Consider the following 13453-nt stretch of genomic DNA (forward strand, 5'->3'; position numbering starts at 1 on the left):
TGATTTATGGAGTGATAAAAAGAGATATCCAAAATCCCTTCTGTGAAAGCCTTAGATGCTAATATGATTATGAAATGAGAATTTTGAACCTGGCTTTATCCAAAGTTCAGATTTCGATTCCTGAAATGTGTTAAAATATGCGCAAATTTAATGAGATAATGGATCATTTGCATATTCAGAAAACTTGTAATATAAGAAACAATTGCCTTATTGTAGGTAATTAACTGGAGAAATTACCCTATTCACCTGGGGTGTCTCACCTTAACTAGGCTTAATAAACCATTATAGACCTACATCACTTAGCAACAGCTGCACATGCCCACATGCTAACTATGGGTCTTACAAACCTACATAACATTACAAATAGTCAGAAAATATTATTTACAATATTAATAAAACTATTAATTCAATTTTAACTGATTGACAAGGCAAAACACTGCACAGCGGCAGCAGCATTAAAGGAAACATCGTCTTGCCTTGTGTTGGGGCTTCACAAAACTCCACATGTAGCCTGGGGTGGCACTAATGAAGACCCTCATTAGAGCAGATACATCCACATTGTCCAAAATGTTACTATGGACATGCATTAAAGTCAGATGTGTCAGTCTCTTCTGTGTCATATTACTCTAGTTGTAGAGGTGGTGGGCTGAGGAGTAGCTGGTGGTTCACTCTTTTTATTGGGTTGTTTGTTGAAGAAAACATATACACATATATACTATGACTATTATATGCTACTGTATACAGCTAATTTTATTTTAAGTAAAATCATAACTATTTTATGTAGTTTAATCATTTTTATTTAGGTGGTCACTCAGTTTTTCAAATGTACACCACTCGCCAACAGGGGGTGCTGCAGCACCCCCAGCACCCCTACTTCCCGCGGCTATGGATGTAGATCTCTCCAAAAAGCGTACTACGAACTAGAATGGGAGTTGGAGTGAACATACCTCCACCAAGGCTATTTCCCTAAATGAAAAAGAATGCTTGCGTTGTGTGTATTTATATTGTATGCCCTGATTCAAATCCACTCCAAAATGTAACTCGTTCCTTGGCCCATTCATTCCCCTTTCACCAAATATTGTGACATGTTTCTTGTTTTTTCTCATAATCCTGGTGACAGACAAAAACAACTAGAGACCAAGCAAAAACATAACCTCAAAGGCAGATGTTATTATGTCCACAAAACTATCATTGTTTATATTTAAAATCATGCAACAAGGTTGATTCATTAGAGCTTTTCTTTTTATAACGTCCCATTTCTTTCAGAACGGAGTCAGTGGCTGAGAAGATGCTGACCAACTGGTTTACCTTCCTCTTATATAAGTTCCTCAAGGTAAGCCCAACAACCGTTTTGAAACTTCTATCCGTATGCAATCTGTTGGCTGTATTTTTAAAACACAGATTTGTATTGTCATGTTGTTATAAATACTGGCTTATATTATTTTCCCCATACATTTATCTCAGTGCTTTTTGTAATATTGTATCTTCAGATGTCTTGCCTATCAATTATATCAACAGTAGATCATTGAAGCTTCTTCCTTTCTGCTGTTTTAATGTTTTTTTGGGTGCATGGATCCTCTCTACTGTCATGGTTTCACTTTTGTATCCGACACGTCTCCTCCACGTCGTTCCTTTATCTTACATCTTCTCCTCCTCTGATCTCGCTGTCATTATTCCTCCGTCAGTCCCCTCTCCGCCTAAAGGTCATTTGCCTCGCCATGGGGTGCCATGTTGCTGGCACTGTCCTCACATGCCCCCTCCTCTCATCATCCTCAACATCCATGTCCCCACTTTTTTATCCTCACTTTTAAAGGGCCTGCTTAGAAAAAGCGCATATATTCATAAAATAGTCTCTGCTTATGTGATGAAATAAACCCCACCAGGGATAATTACAAACAATGCTTAAAATGACAAAGACAGAAATGTATTTTCTTAAAAAAAAATAGAAAGACATTTTTTTTTTTAAAGGGTTATTTGAACAATATATGATTTCCTTTTTTTCTCCAGCTAAAAACATATACAGATGTATCAACTCCCCAAGAAAAAAGTACCACAATTAAACCAATCAAATAAATAATCCAAATGATGCAGTTCACAGACATCATTATGGAAAACCAAAAGAAAAAATCTCCATAACAAAACTATGCTAATATTTATTCTGTGCTACAATGCACAAAACATGTCACTTAAATCCCAATAACTTTTGTATTTCATTAACTAGAGAATAATGTATCCACAGTGCATTGCTGCTGACCGCTGGCTGTTAGCGGTGCAGAATCTGATCTCTCCTCAGCTACAGCGTCATTATCCCTCTGTAATGTAAATGTCAGCATGCAATCAGGGAGCCGTAATGAAGCCACTATATTGAAGAAAAGGGAATTTCAGAGACAGGCATGCAGCAGCCGAGCACAGGAGGCGAAAGGCGAACCGAAAGCATAACAGCTTATCGTGATGTATGCTCCCTCTGCCTCGTTAGCAGCTGCCAGCTAATTGGCCCAGATGCTAACAAGGTTCTCGTTAAGCGGCGGAATGAGGAAGTAAGGAGGGAGAGGGGAGTGGTTGGTGGGAGAGGCGGGAAGGAGCAGAGCATGGGGTTAGAGGTGGTGGGGAGAGAGGGAAATAATAAAGAGGGGCATGACAATTAGGAGGGAGGAGAGGGAAAGGGAAGGAGGTGAGGAAGAAGGAGGTAGGAGATAAAGGGGAACAATTGTAATGGACAGGAGGAGAAAAAAGTCAGGAGGAAGCAGATTGAGGTAATGATAGGGTGAAGTAAATCAAAAATCTGCTTTCCTAGTTTACTTTGAACGTATACTTAATGTGGACATGTTGTTCTGCTTTCCTTGTTCATTTGTATTCTAACCTGTATTCAAATGATTTGCCTCCGTCAAGAATAACTGTTTCTGGCTAAAGGCCATTTTTGGAAACCAAAATGCTTTTTAAAATCACTGTTTCTCACTAAAACACATTGTGTGTGTCCTTGACGTCTTACAAATGTAATTGTACTTTCCTCCTTGTAAAAAATGTGGAATGCTGGTGCTGTTAAGGTGATCAACAACTCTGGATAGGTTTCAAATGGTCGTATTTTAATATCACAATCCATATTGCGTTCTGTGAGTATTTTCAAGCTCCATTTATTTCATCATCAGTGCATAAAATACCGGCTCATAGCTCATTAATCCCAATAGATGAGCATTGTATACACAGCTTGTGTAGTAGCTACATAAAGAACATGTGGTAACAGAGAGAAAAAAAGAAAAAAAACGTGTGTGTTTGAAAGAATAAGCGAGTTGTGGAGTGTGTTTGAAGGTGAGACTGATAGATTAGCACCCTCCCCTGTTCTCATCTGGACCCAATGCAACACACACACACACACACACACACACACACACACACACACACACACACACACACACACACACAGGCTGAAGTGTCTCCACTGCACGGTGGATCATTAAGCTCTCGTCAGGCTGAGTATTGGCCGTGATCTGTCCTCTCACCCCCCTTAAACTGCCGCTGCTTCAGTCCCAGTGTTTTCCTCGGGCCCAGCTGATGACTAATGACACTATTGATTGGCAAGTGTCTTTGATGGAGGGAGAGCGGGAACATATATAAAACATCTGTGTAGCTCTGACACGCAGACGAGGGGGGAAGCGGATATATTTATCTAACGCTGCTCACAACTCAGAGACAGGAAGTGATCATTTAGGCTCATTCACCCGATGCTCACACCAAAATTCCGTTGCCGTCCACAATATATTTTTTTATGATTTGACTATGATTTTCTATGTGCATCTTACAGGCTGGATTTCCAAATCTATTGAATTCTCCTTTAAACTACACTTATGTTGATTTTTATCACATGTATAATTCATGTGCGATGCCATATTAACATGCTGCCTTGACAAACCAGTTTCCCAAATAGGAATCAATGAATTCAATATGCCATTAGAATCTGATCGTATAAGCAAGTTGTGATTTGGTTGACCTGTCGCTTAACGACATGATAACCTGATAGCATCATGCTAATCCTGCTGGGTAATGTGAAATATAGAAAGAGATTGAGATGGATGATAATTAATGGGGGGGTATGCTGAATGATTATTTTTAATCAAAGCAGATTGTATTTATATTAACCCAATATCGCAAAACACCTTTGACTCAGGGGGCTTTACAAATCCACTAACATGAATGACAACAAATACTATAATATTAAATACTCAGGTTTCGACTGAAGAGTAGTCTTACTCTGTAAATAAACTGTAGCCTAAAAAACGATAGTTTTTTCAAATGACTTTAACAGATTGTCACATTTTCCAGGATTCAAAATGTTACAGCAGATCAAGTAAAGTGTGATGTGATTAAATCAGCCAGTAATACTTTAAGTGGGCATGTTATTGTATTTGTTTGTTTACATGAATAAGCACAAACTAAATTACAGTCACTCATTTGTTTTTGCGTTGACAGTTACTTTATTATTTCTCTTACCGCTTGCAAAATGTCTTCCTAGGCATGCTCAACACACATCAAAACAGCCCATAATGAGTCCTTATTTAATCACACTCCATGCAATTCAGATGAACTGCGACTGAATGAAAGAAATGTGAAAATCCTGTGCCCCTGACACTAATTTGCGACAGCCTTAGAAATCACCCAGAGCTGTCAGAAAAGCAGATGTCATGCTTTCAGTGTGTTATTAAGTCCAAAGATGCACCATTTGTGTATCCCCTCTTAGAGGTCATGTGACGATTCATCGGAAAGGAGGGAAGAAGAAAGTGTACAGTTTATTATGGTTGTTTTTTAACATTACATTTCATTAAGCTGAACCTTTAATCCTAAGCGTCCTACAATAAGTGAGCGGTTTTTTTATTTTATTTAAAACGATTTTGTATTCATTATTTCATTAATCAGCTCTTATATATTTGATGAGGTTTTTACCTAAAGACACTGATTTTCTCAGATTTTTCCTTTTTCTCAGATTTTCTTGACATTTCCTTTTTTCTGGTCTGTTAGAATCTGAAAAAAGAAAAATCACTACTTTGGATGAACTAATGGCAACTTTTCTCTTTCTGTCTGCCCCCCCACCAGGAGTGTGCCGGGGAGCCTCTGTTCATGCTTTACTGTGCCATCAAGCAGCAGATGGAGAAGGGCCCCATCGACGCCATCACAGGAGAGGCCCGCTACTCCCTCAGCGAGGACAAGCTCATCAGACAACAGCTCGACTACAAAACACTGGTCAGTGAACTCACCGTGTGCCTCAGGGCTAAGCTATGGTGAAACAAGTCCTCCGAGCCTCAACTCGGGTATACATTTTATTGTTTTAAAATACTCCAATTCAGTTAAAAGTTCTGATTGTAATAGGTTAAAGAAACCGTTGTATCAACAACATATACTTTAAGCATCAAAAGTACTCAGTATGCAGGATGGCTTTTTTCCTGATTTAAATTGTTATTGAATATTATTTTTCTCTTTTTATCAACAACAAATACATGTTTGGTATAATTATTTGTGTTGTAGTTTATCTTAGTTTAGCCAATTTCTTGGTACTTTTTAAGAAAGTGGGTACATTAGTAGTACAGCACTGCATTGACAGCAAATGTACTCAAGTACTGTACTTAAAAATAAGTAAAAATACAACTTTGAGCTACGTGTACTTAACTTAGTATAAGTAATAGTAACTATGGGTTATTAAATAATTTTCTCCCAAAAAATAGAAGTTTGTATCATACAACAATAAAACTCATAGAACAAGCGAATTACTTACTGTAAGTAAATGTACTTTCTTACATTCGAGCACAGGGTCTGAATGACTTGAGGAGTTATTATGCTTTAGTTACAACTGATGATGACAGCTCGAGCCCTAACTCATCAGCAGCTCAAACATGGCGGCCAACGTTGAACAGGTTGAAGGGTAAACATGGCGCTTTAGCATTATTTGTGTTGGGAGGGAGAACGTGAACTCCTGCCCAGCTTTTATCACGTTCTCCCTTCAAACAAAGCACTCCAGGCTGGGATTGGAAACATAGACGTAACTACTTGTAATCAGGGTCTGCTACGGTTGTTTTGGTTTGCACCCAAGTGTGAAGGCCGAGTTACAATAGCAACACAACTGAAGGGACTAGGAACATTTCCAAGTTTTCAAACAGCTGCTGCAAACAGACCAGGTGTGAAAAGGCTGTCATGTACATTCGAATGCACCTTAGTTGGCCGTGTTCTGGCTGTGTATACTATGTAGCATCTCAGCATTAACATGACCTTAAACAACCAGACCTACGTTATATATGTTGTAGGGATGTGTACTGACATTATCAACAGATGTTTTCAACAGTTTCCAAACCTGAAGAAGTGAGCGGTAGGCACACAGCATTGAAGAAACAGCTTAAGGCAGTGTTTTTTGTTTGTACACACCATGTTTGTTTTGGGTGGAGGAAACATCTGACAATAATTCTAATTTGGCTCCTGATAAAAAAAAACTCATACTTGCCAACCTTGAGACCTCAGAAGTCGGGAGCATTTCAAAACCACCGCGGGGATGGGGGGGTGCTAGTGGATCGCCAGAGCTGTTAGATCAACATTAACATGCTCATTGTAGTTCTAAGTGCACTGCCTTGTGGCCTGTAGCACCATCCTTGATGGAGCATATGGAAAGGAGTGAGCAGAGAGTAGAGTTGTCGTTTCTTCTTCTGTTTTCTGTGACTATCTTCCTCACCCTCTCAGACTTTCAGTTGCGCGCGCTACTCAAGAGACGCGCTACCATGAAAACCAAACAATGGTGTAGCTGTATTAAAGTCCGAGTGGAAACAGTCGTGAGTAAATCTGATTTGGTCAGAAAACGGGAGAAATATGACCCCGGGAGGAAACCGGGAGGGAGCAATGAAATCGGGAGTCTCCCACGAAAATCGGGAGGGTTGGCAAGTATGCCTCCTGAATGTCTCGATGTGACGTTATCAGAGGAACAAGTTGAGCAAACTTATTTGAGACAGTAATTCCTTTTGTTGTTACAATTTGAAATTGCGTGGTCAGGTTGTTTTGGAAACCTCTATAATGTATATCTTGTTATTGATGTACACTTAATCCATTCTTATAGGGGATTCTCACCTCAATGAGTGCAATAACAAGTCCCATGATCCCATGCTTCTTTACAACACCACAAAGTTGTGTCTTTTGTTATTGCTTTGAGTAGGAGAACTATGTTGGCAGAAAATTGGATAATTTGCATTTGAACTTTCCACCTTGTTTTCCCGCCAGACGCTGCACTGTGTGAACCCAGAGAATGAGAACGCCCAAGAGGTGACGGTCAAGTGTCTGAACTGCGACACCATCACTCAGGTCAAGGAGAAGCTGCTCGATGCGGTGTACAAAGGCAGCCCCGACTCACAGAGGCCCAAAGCCTCTGATATGGACCTGGGTAAGAGCCTCAGTACTGTACCTGCATGCATATTCTAAACTGTATGATACACAGCTGTAGTAACTGACCAAGATTATGTAAACTTCTGATTCCTCTTCCTGAAGAATGGCGCCAAGGTCGGATGGCCAGAATCATTCTGCAAGATGAAGATGTCACCACTAAAATCGACAATGACTGGAAACGACTCAACACTCTGGCTCACTATCAGGTACAGACGAGCACCAAAAGCAGCCACGAGCCAGAGTTTGAACAGCTAGGCTGGTTCATCCACTGAATATTCCTGTGTGTGTTCTGGTGTTCAGGTTACAGATGGCTCACTGATCGCCCTGGTGCCAAAGCAGAACTCTGCCTATAACATCTCCAACTCCTCCACCTTCACCAAGAGCCTCAGCAGATATGGTGAGACCTCCATTCTCCATTTCACTTGACCCTATTTAAATCATTCTGTCACTGATTCCCATCCCACCCCCCCAAGTCCTCTCACTCCTCCATTTGCTCTTTGGTTATCGTGGCCATGATTGGGCTCCATTCTTTGTGAATGGCAATCCTTTTTTTATCCACCGCTATCAGCCCAGGCCAAGGCTATTTCAGGGCCACTTCCAAGCAGCCCGTGAATGACAGGCATTAAAGTAGACACCTCGATACCTAGCTGACGGAGTGTAAGAGAGAAAGAGAGAACACCTGGCACTCAGCGATAGTCAGAGGCCCTGCATCAATATGGTAGACTTCACTGGACAATTCAACTATTTAAAAGATAAATGACTGATACAAAATGGGTTGTAACACTCAGGCATGCAATGCTGTAATCATTGTTACTGATCTAGAATAGACTAACAGCAACCTGGATTCCTTATAAAAGTAACATATCAAATGAAGGTTAGTATATCCATCTTTTTTATCCATGTGTAATATGAAAAGAATATACCTTCTCAGGTATCATTTGTACCTTTATTGGACACTGTAGCAATAGACAGGAAACGGGTCGAACATGCGACAAACAGCCCTTCATTTATGCATTAGGCATTCTAACCATTATGCTTCTGAGCACCCCAAAACAGGCATGAGCTTTTTCCGTTGTGGGCCGTTTTTGATGATTATATACTGAAAATAGCAGGAGAGTGAGACCGCTTTTTTTCCCCACCAATCCAATGTCTGTATTTAGGCCCTTGAACAATTAGGGCCGTAAAATCAGTTCCATTATTTAATTATTTTCTTATTATTTTAGATGAATAACTCTTTGAACTGCCTTTTAGGAATTTGGAATCATCCACAGTTAGTTTTTTCCTGCGTTTCTCCTGTATTAACCCTTAACTTGTATACGTGAGGAAACTGAACAGAAACAATAAATAGGCAGACTGGAAACCAAAACAAAAAGCTGAAAGACGCAAAATAATGTAGTTGAATAATAATTATTCACGTTACACCAATGTGCAATGCGGTTTAGTGTAAATATATAAATAGTGCTCATAGACATGTATAAGTCTTGACAAACAAGTACCTCAGATTCTATGGTATGCTGTTGAGCCTATCTTGTTAGAGCTGACTTGACATAAATAAGAATTCAAACATTCTAATAAACGCAACACTGAAAATGATATGTCTTGAAATCAACATGTTTTACCGTCTTACCTTGCTCAAATGCACAGCTGTAGCTATTTTGCTTCACAGCGAATACATCTTTAAAACGATATGATTGTGGAGGTGTGTGTGTGCTTGTGCATGAATATGTGTGTGTAGGAGTGGGTGTGTTTATGAGCACGGGTAAATGTTGGTCACCAGTGGCCATGATGGGTTTGGAATCAAAGCCACTCAGCATCACGAGAGCAACAGCAATAGAACCACCCCACTCTTCTATCCCCTGCTCCCCCGTTACTCTCCCTTTCACCCCTCTCTCTCCCACTCACCTTTTTGTCCCTCTGTCCACTTAGCTCACCCACCCCCCTCTTGTCCTGTCATCTCCGCTCCGTCCTTTCACCACGTAGAGAGGCATTGCAACATGCATCAGCAGCTGTGTTTCTTTCATCTTCCCTATCCCTCCTTTCCCACGAGCAACAGCTAGTCAGGAGATTGTCCCGCACCACCACGTCCCGGCTTTCTTTCCCCTCTCCGTGCTAAATGGAACAGTCGCAGATATGCATCTCTTAGCTCCGCTCTAATCAACTTTGACACTCATGCCATGAATAATTAATTAACAGACAGAAAGGAAAAACGGGAGGAGGAGAGGGAGTCACAGTCTGTGAAAGAGAGAGAAAATCATAGAAGAAACACACTCAAGTTTAGGTGATCGACATACAGAATCTGCATGTTTTATTTCTTTATCACCTTACATTTGATTTAGCTAACATTTAATCCAAAGCGACATACATTAAATGCAATCAACCTTCAAGATACAAACTCAAAACAGCAAGGATCCTGCGAGTTTAAAAAAGTGACACCATTGTAAGTGCTACATTAGAAGAGTAGCAGGCCCACTTGCTGGTTTCTGAAACTATATCAAAAGGCTTTAAAAACAAATCAGCGTATTCCTCCAAATAACTCTGTTTTGTGTTTCCGGGTTTAGAGAGTATGCTGAGGACAGCCAGCAGTCCAGACAGCCTACGATCCCGAACCCCCATGATCACTCCTGACCTGGAGAGTGGAACCAAATTGTGGCATCTGGTGAAGAACCACGACCACTCGGACCAGAGGGAGGGGGACCGAGGCAGCAAGATGGTGTCTGAGATCTACCTGACCAGGCTGCTAGCTACAAAAGTAAGGAGGAAACTTCACACTCGTGTCTTTTACAGTCAGGCTGGGAAAAAACCCTGAAACTGCACTTGAGACCATTGGAGAGCAGTAAAACTCCCCACTGAAACTCCGCCTAATGGAATATCTTCAGCGTTATCAGCTCTTTAAGGCGAAGGGATCCACCTCACATATTTGATGGTCTAGGACACGACTTTTAAAGAGAGCCTGCAGGTCATTGAGGAGTCTTAAAATGTTTTAAATCACATCAGAATGTAAGGTTCTCATATACCAGGTAAAGGTATATACATATAACATTTACATGAATTAATGCTATTGTCCCAAGCACTATACTGAACACATTAGTTACAATAAAGTTCCACAATAGATCAGGTATCACAATGTTCAATTCAAACTGCTTTAAAGTTGCAGCAGGTGCATTAGGTGACACATCAATCTATAGAAAAGAGCCATTTTCATAAGCCTTGGTACAGTGCTTGACTATCTTCAATTAAATAAATAAAATGTAATAGATTCTTACAGCGGCTTCCTTCTGTACGCAACTATTATAGAGGTTGTTTTAACTTTTTTAAGTTAAAACAAACTGCCTGTTATGGAAACCTTAATGTAGATATCAGAATACTGTACATTTTCGTTGGCAAGCAAAAATGTTGCCCTTGAAAATGATAGTCCTCTTCATGTTAGTGCTGTTTCAATCCTAAAGGCCAAAAGAGGCTCAGGTATTTAAAGGTGGGGTATGTAATTTATTTCAGAAACACTTTTTGTTATATTCCATGGAATGCTCTTAACGTCCCGATAGCAATGAATATATTAAATGCTTTGACAAAAAATCCATAAACAAATGTCATCTGTGGAAGCCGTAGTGCTGTAAAAAGCACGACCAATCATCTGAGCCGGCCCGGCTAAAGTAACTGGATGGCCTACCTGCCTGTCAGCCTTCCATCTGTGCACAAACTTATCTCGTGCCCTCATTGGTCATGTGCGCGTTCGTGTGTGTTGGAGGAGGGGCTCTGTAAGGAATTCTAACGCACTCGAGCTGGTTTCTCCAAAATTACATAACCCACCATTAAGTATATTTAAGTGTGCTATATCCCAAGTGCCGTGCTAGTAGCTGCTGTAGGAGAGCATAACACATTTAAAGATAAAACTGTTTAAGCAGATAATCAAGTAAAAGGTGGTTGCATACGGTATATTGACATAGGAAAAGGACCAAGCACTAATCCTTGCCGAACCACAATGGAAAGAAAGTGATGTTTTTTCCTTCCCAGGCTGAACAATCATGGAACAAATGGCAGTTTGAGTACAATTTACACTATTGTAATTATAATGGTTTGGTTTTAGTGTAGACAATTTGAGCAGTAGGGGTAACTTGAGCCTGATTTTGCATTGTGGAAAAAGTATCCAAAGCCAGTGAAGCACTTATCATCTTTGCGACCACAGGTGTTGTTATGGGTGGCGTGGAAGGGTGTATTGTATTGTAGTACATTCTTGATTGATGATGAAGCTTAATCATGTTTTTGATTTACATTACATTATTACATTACATTGCATTTAGCTGATGCTTTTATCCAAAGCGACATACAATAAGTGCGTTCGACCAACAAAATACAAACTTGAAGAAAACAGAATCATATAAGTACATCAGGCTTCATAGAGCAAAAACATTTCAAGTGCTACTCAACTGGCTTTAGATAAGCAAGCCCTTTATTAGTATATAAGTGCTTTGTTAATAGTTCTATCGCTCGAAGTGGAGTTGAAAGAGATGAGTTTTCAGTCGGAAGATGTGTAAGCTATCTGCTGTCCTGATGTCAATGGGGAGCTCATTCCACCATCTTGGAGCCAGGATAGCAAACCCACGTGTTTTTGCTGATGGGAACTTGGGTCCCCTTCGCAGCGAGGGTGCAGCGAGACGTTTGGTTGATGCAGAGCGGAGTGCACGTGCTGGGGTGTACGGTTTAACCATGTCCTGGATGTAGGAAGGGCCAGATCCATTCGCAGCATGGTACGCAAGTAACATTGTCTTGAAGTGGATTTTAGCAGTTATCGGAAGCCAGTGAAGGCAGCGGAGGAGCGGCGTGGTGTGGGAGAATTTAGGAAGGTTGAAGACCAGGCGAGCAGCTGCATTCTGGATGAGCTGCAGAGGTCGGATGGCACATGCAGGTAGACCAGCCAGGAGGGAGTTGCAGTAGTCTAGGCGTGAGATGACGAGAGCCTGGACCAGAACCTGCGTCGCTTTTTGGGTCAGCTGGGGACATATCTTCCTGATGTTGTAAAGCGTGTATCTGCAGCAGCGGGTTGTAGCAGCGATGTTTGCAGTGAAGGACAGGTTGTTATCTAGGGTCACACCCAGATTCCTTGCAGTCTGAGTCGGGGAAACAACTGAGGTGCCAATGTTGATTGTTAGGTCAAGAGTGGGACAATCTTTTCCCGGAAGGAAGAGCAGTTCAGTCTTGTCAAGGTTGAGCTTGAGGTGATGATCAGACATCCACTGAGAGATGTCAGCTAGACAAGCAGAGATGCGTGCCACGACCTGGGTCTCTGAGCGGGGAAAGGACAGAATTAATTGGGTGTCGTCAGCGTAGCAGTGGTATGAAAAACCATGCGGGCTAATGACTGATCCGAGCGAGTTTGTGTACAAGGAGAAGAGGAGGGGACCAAGAACAGAGCCATGAGGGACCCCTGTAGTTAATTGACAAGGGTCGGACTCTGACCCTCTCCAAGTAACCCTGTAGGTGCGGTCTTTGAGGTATGAGGTGAGGAGGGAAAGTGCAGAGCCTGAAACTCCAAGTGCTTGGAGAGTGCGAAGGAGGATCTGATGGTTCACCGTGTCGAATGCAGCAGACAGGTCCAAAAGGATGATGACAGAGGAGAGGGAGGCTGCTTTAGCAGTGTGCAGTTCCTCAGTGACAGCATTAGGGCAGTTTCTGTTGAGTGACCTGCCTTGAAACCAGACTGGTGCGGATCCAGAAGGTTGTTCTGATGGAGATAACAGGAGAGTTGTTTAAAGACAGCGCGTTCAAGTGTTTTAGACAGGAACGGGAGGAGAGAGACAGGCCTGTAGTTTATAACATCTGACGGGTTGAGAGTGGGTTTCTTTAGGAGAGGGTTTACTCTTGCCTCCTTGAGACTGTTTGGAAAGTGACCAGAAGTTAGAGAAGTGTTGATGAAATGGGTGAGAAACGGTAGAATATCAGGAGCGATAGTCTGAAGGAGGTTTGAAGGGATAGGGTCCAGAGGACAGGTGGTAGGGCGGGCAGAGGTAATGAGGGTAAGAACCTCACTTGGAGAGAGAGGGGAAAAGGA

The 13453-nt window shown here is 41.4% G+C and overlaps 1 protein-coding gene across 5 annotated transcripts in view; it reads left to right on the forward strand.

Annotated features, from left to right (window-relative positions):
- LOC117532877 (plexin-A1-like) overlaps nucleotides 1-13453 on the forward strand; it is a 294410-nt gene that overhangs the window by 265926 nt on the left and 15031 nt on the right. For all 5 annotated transcript variants that reach the window (XM_034196449.1, XM_034196453.1, XM_034196451.1 and 2 more), the window contains exons 24-29: nucleotides 1267-1333; nucleotides 5086-5232; nucleotides 7246-7405; nucleotides 7510-7613; nucleotides 7708-7804; nucleotides 9966-10156. In XM_034196449.1, the coding sequence (XP_034052340.1) occupies nucleotides 1267-1333; nucleotides 5086-5232; nucleotides 7246-7405; nucleotides 7510-7613; nucleotides 7708-7804; nucleotides 9966-10156 (766 nt within the window). The remainder of the gene's footprint in view (nucleotides 1-1266; nucleotides 1334-5085; nucleotides 5233-7245; nucleotides 7406-7509; nucleotides 7614-7707; nucleotides 7805-9965; nucleotides 10157-13453) is intronic.

This window comes from Gymnodraco acuticeps, unplaced genomic scaffold (assembly GCF_902827175.1).
Source record: "Gymnodraco acuticeps unplaced genomic scaffold, fGymAcu1.1, whole genome shotgun sequence".
NCBI lineage: Eukaryota > Metazoa > Chordata > Actinopteri > Perciformes > Bathydraconidae > Gymnodraco > Gymnodraco acuticeps.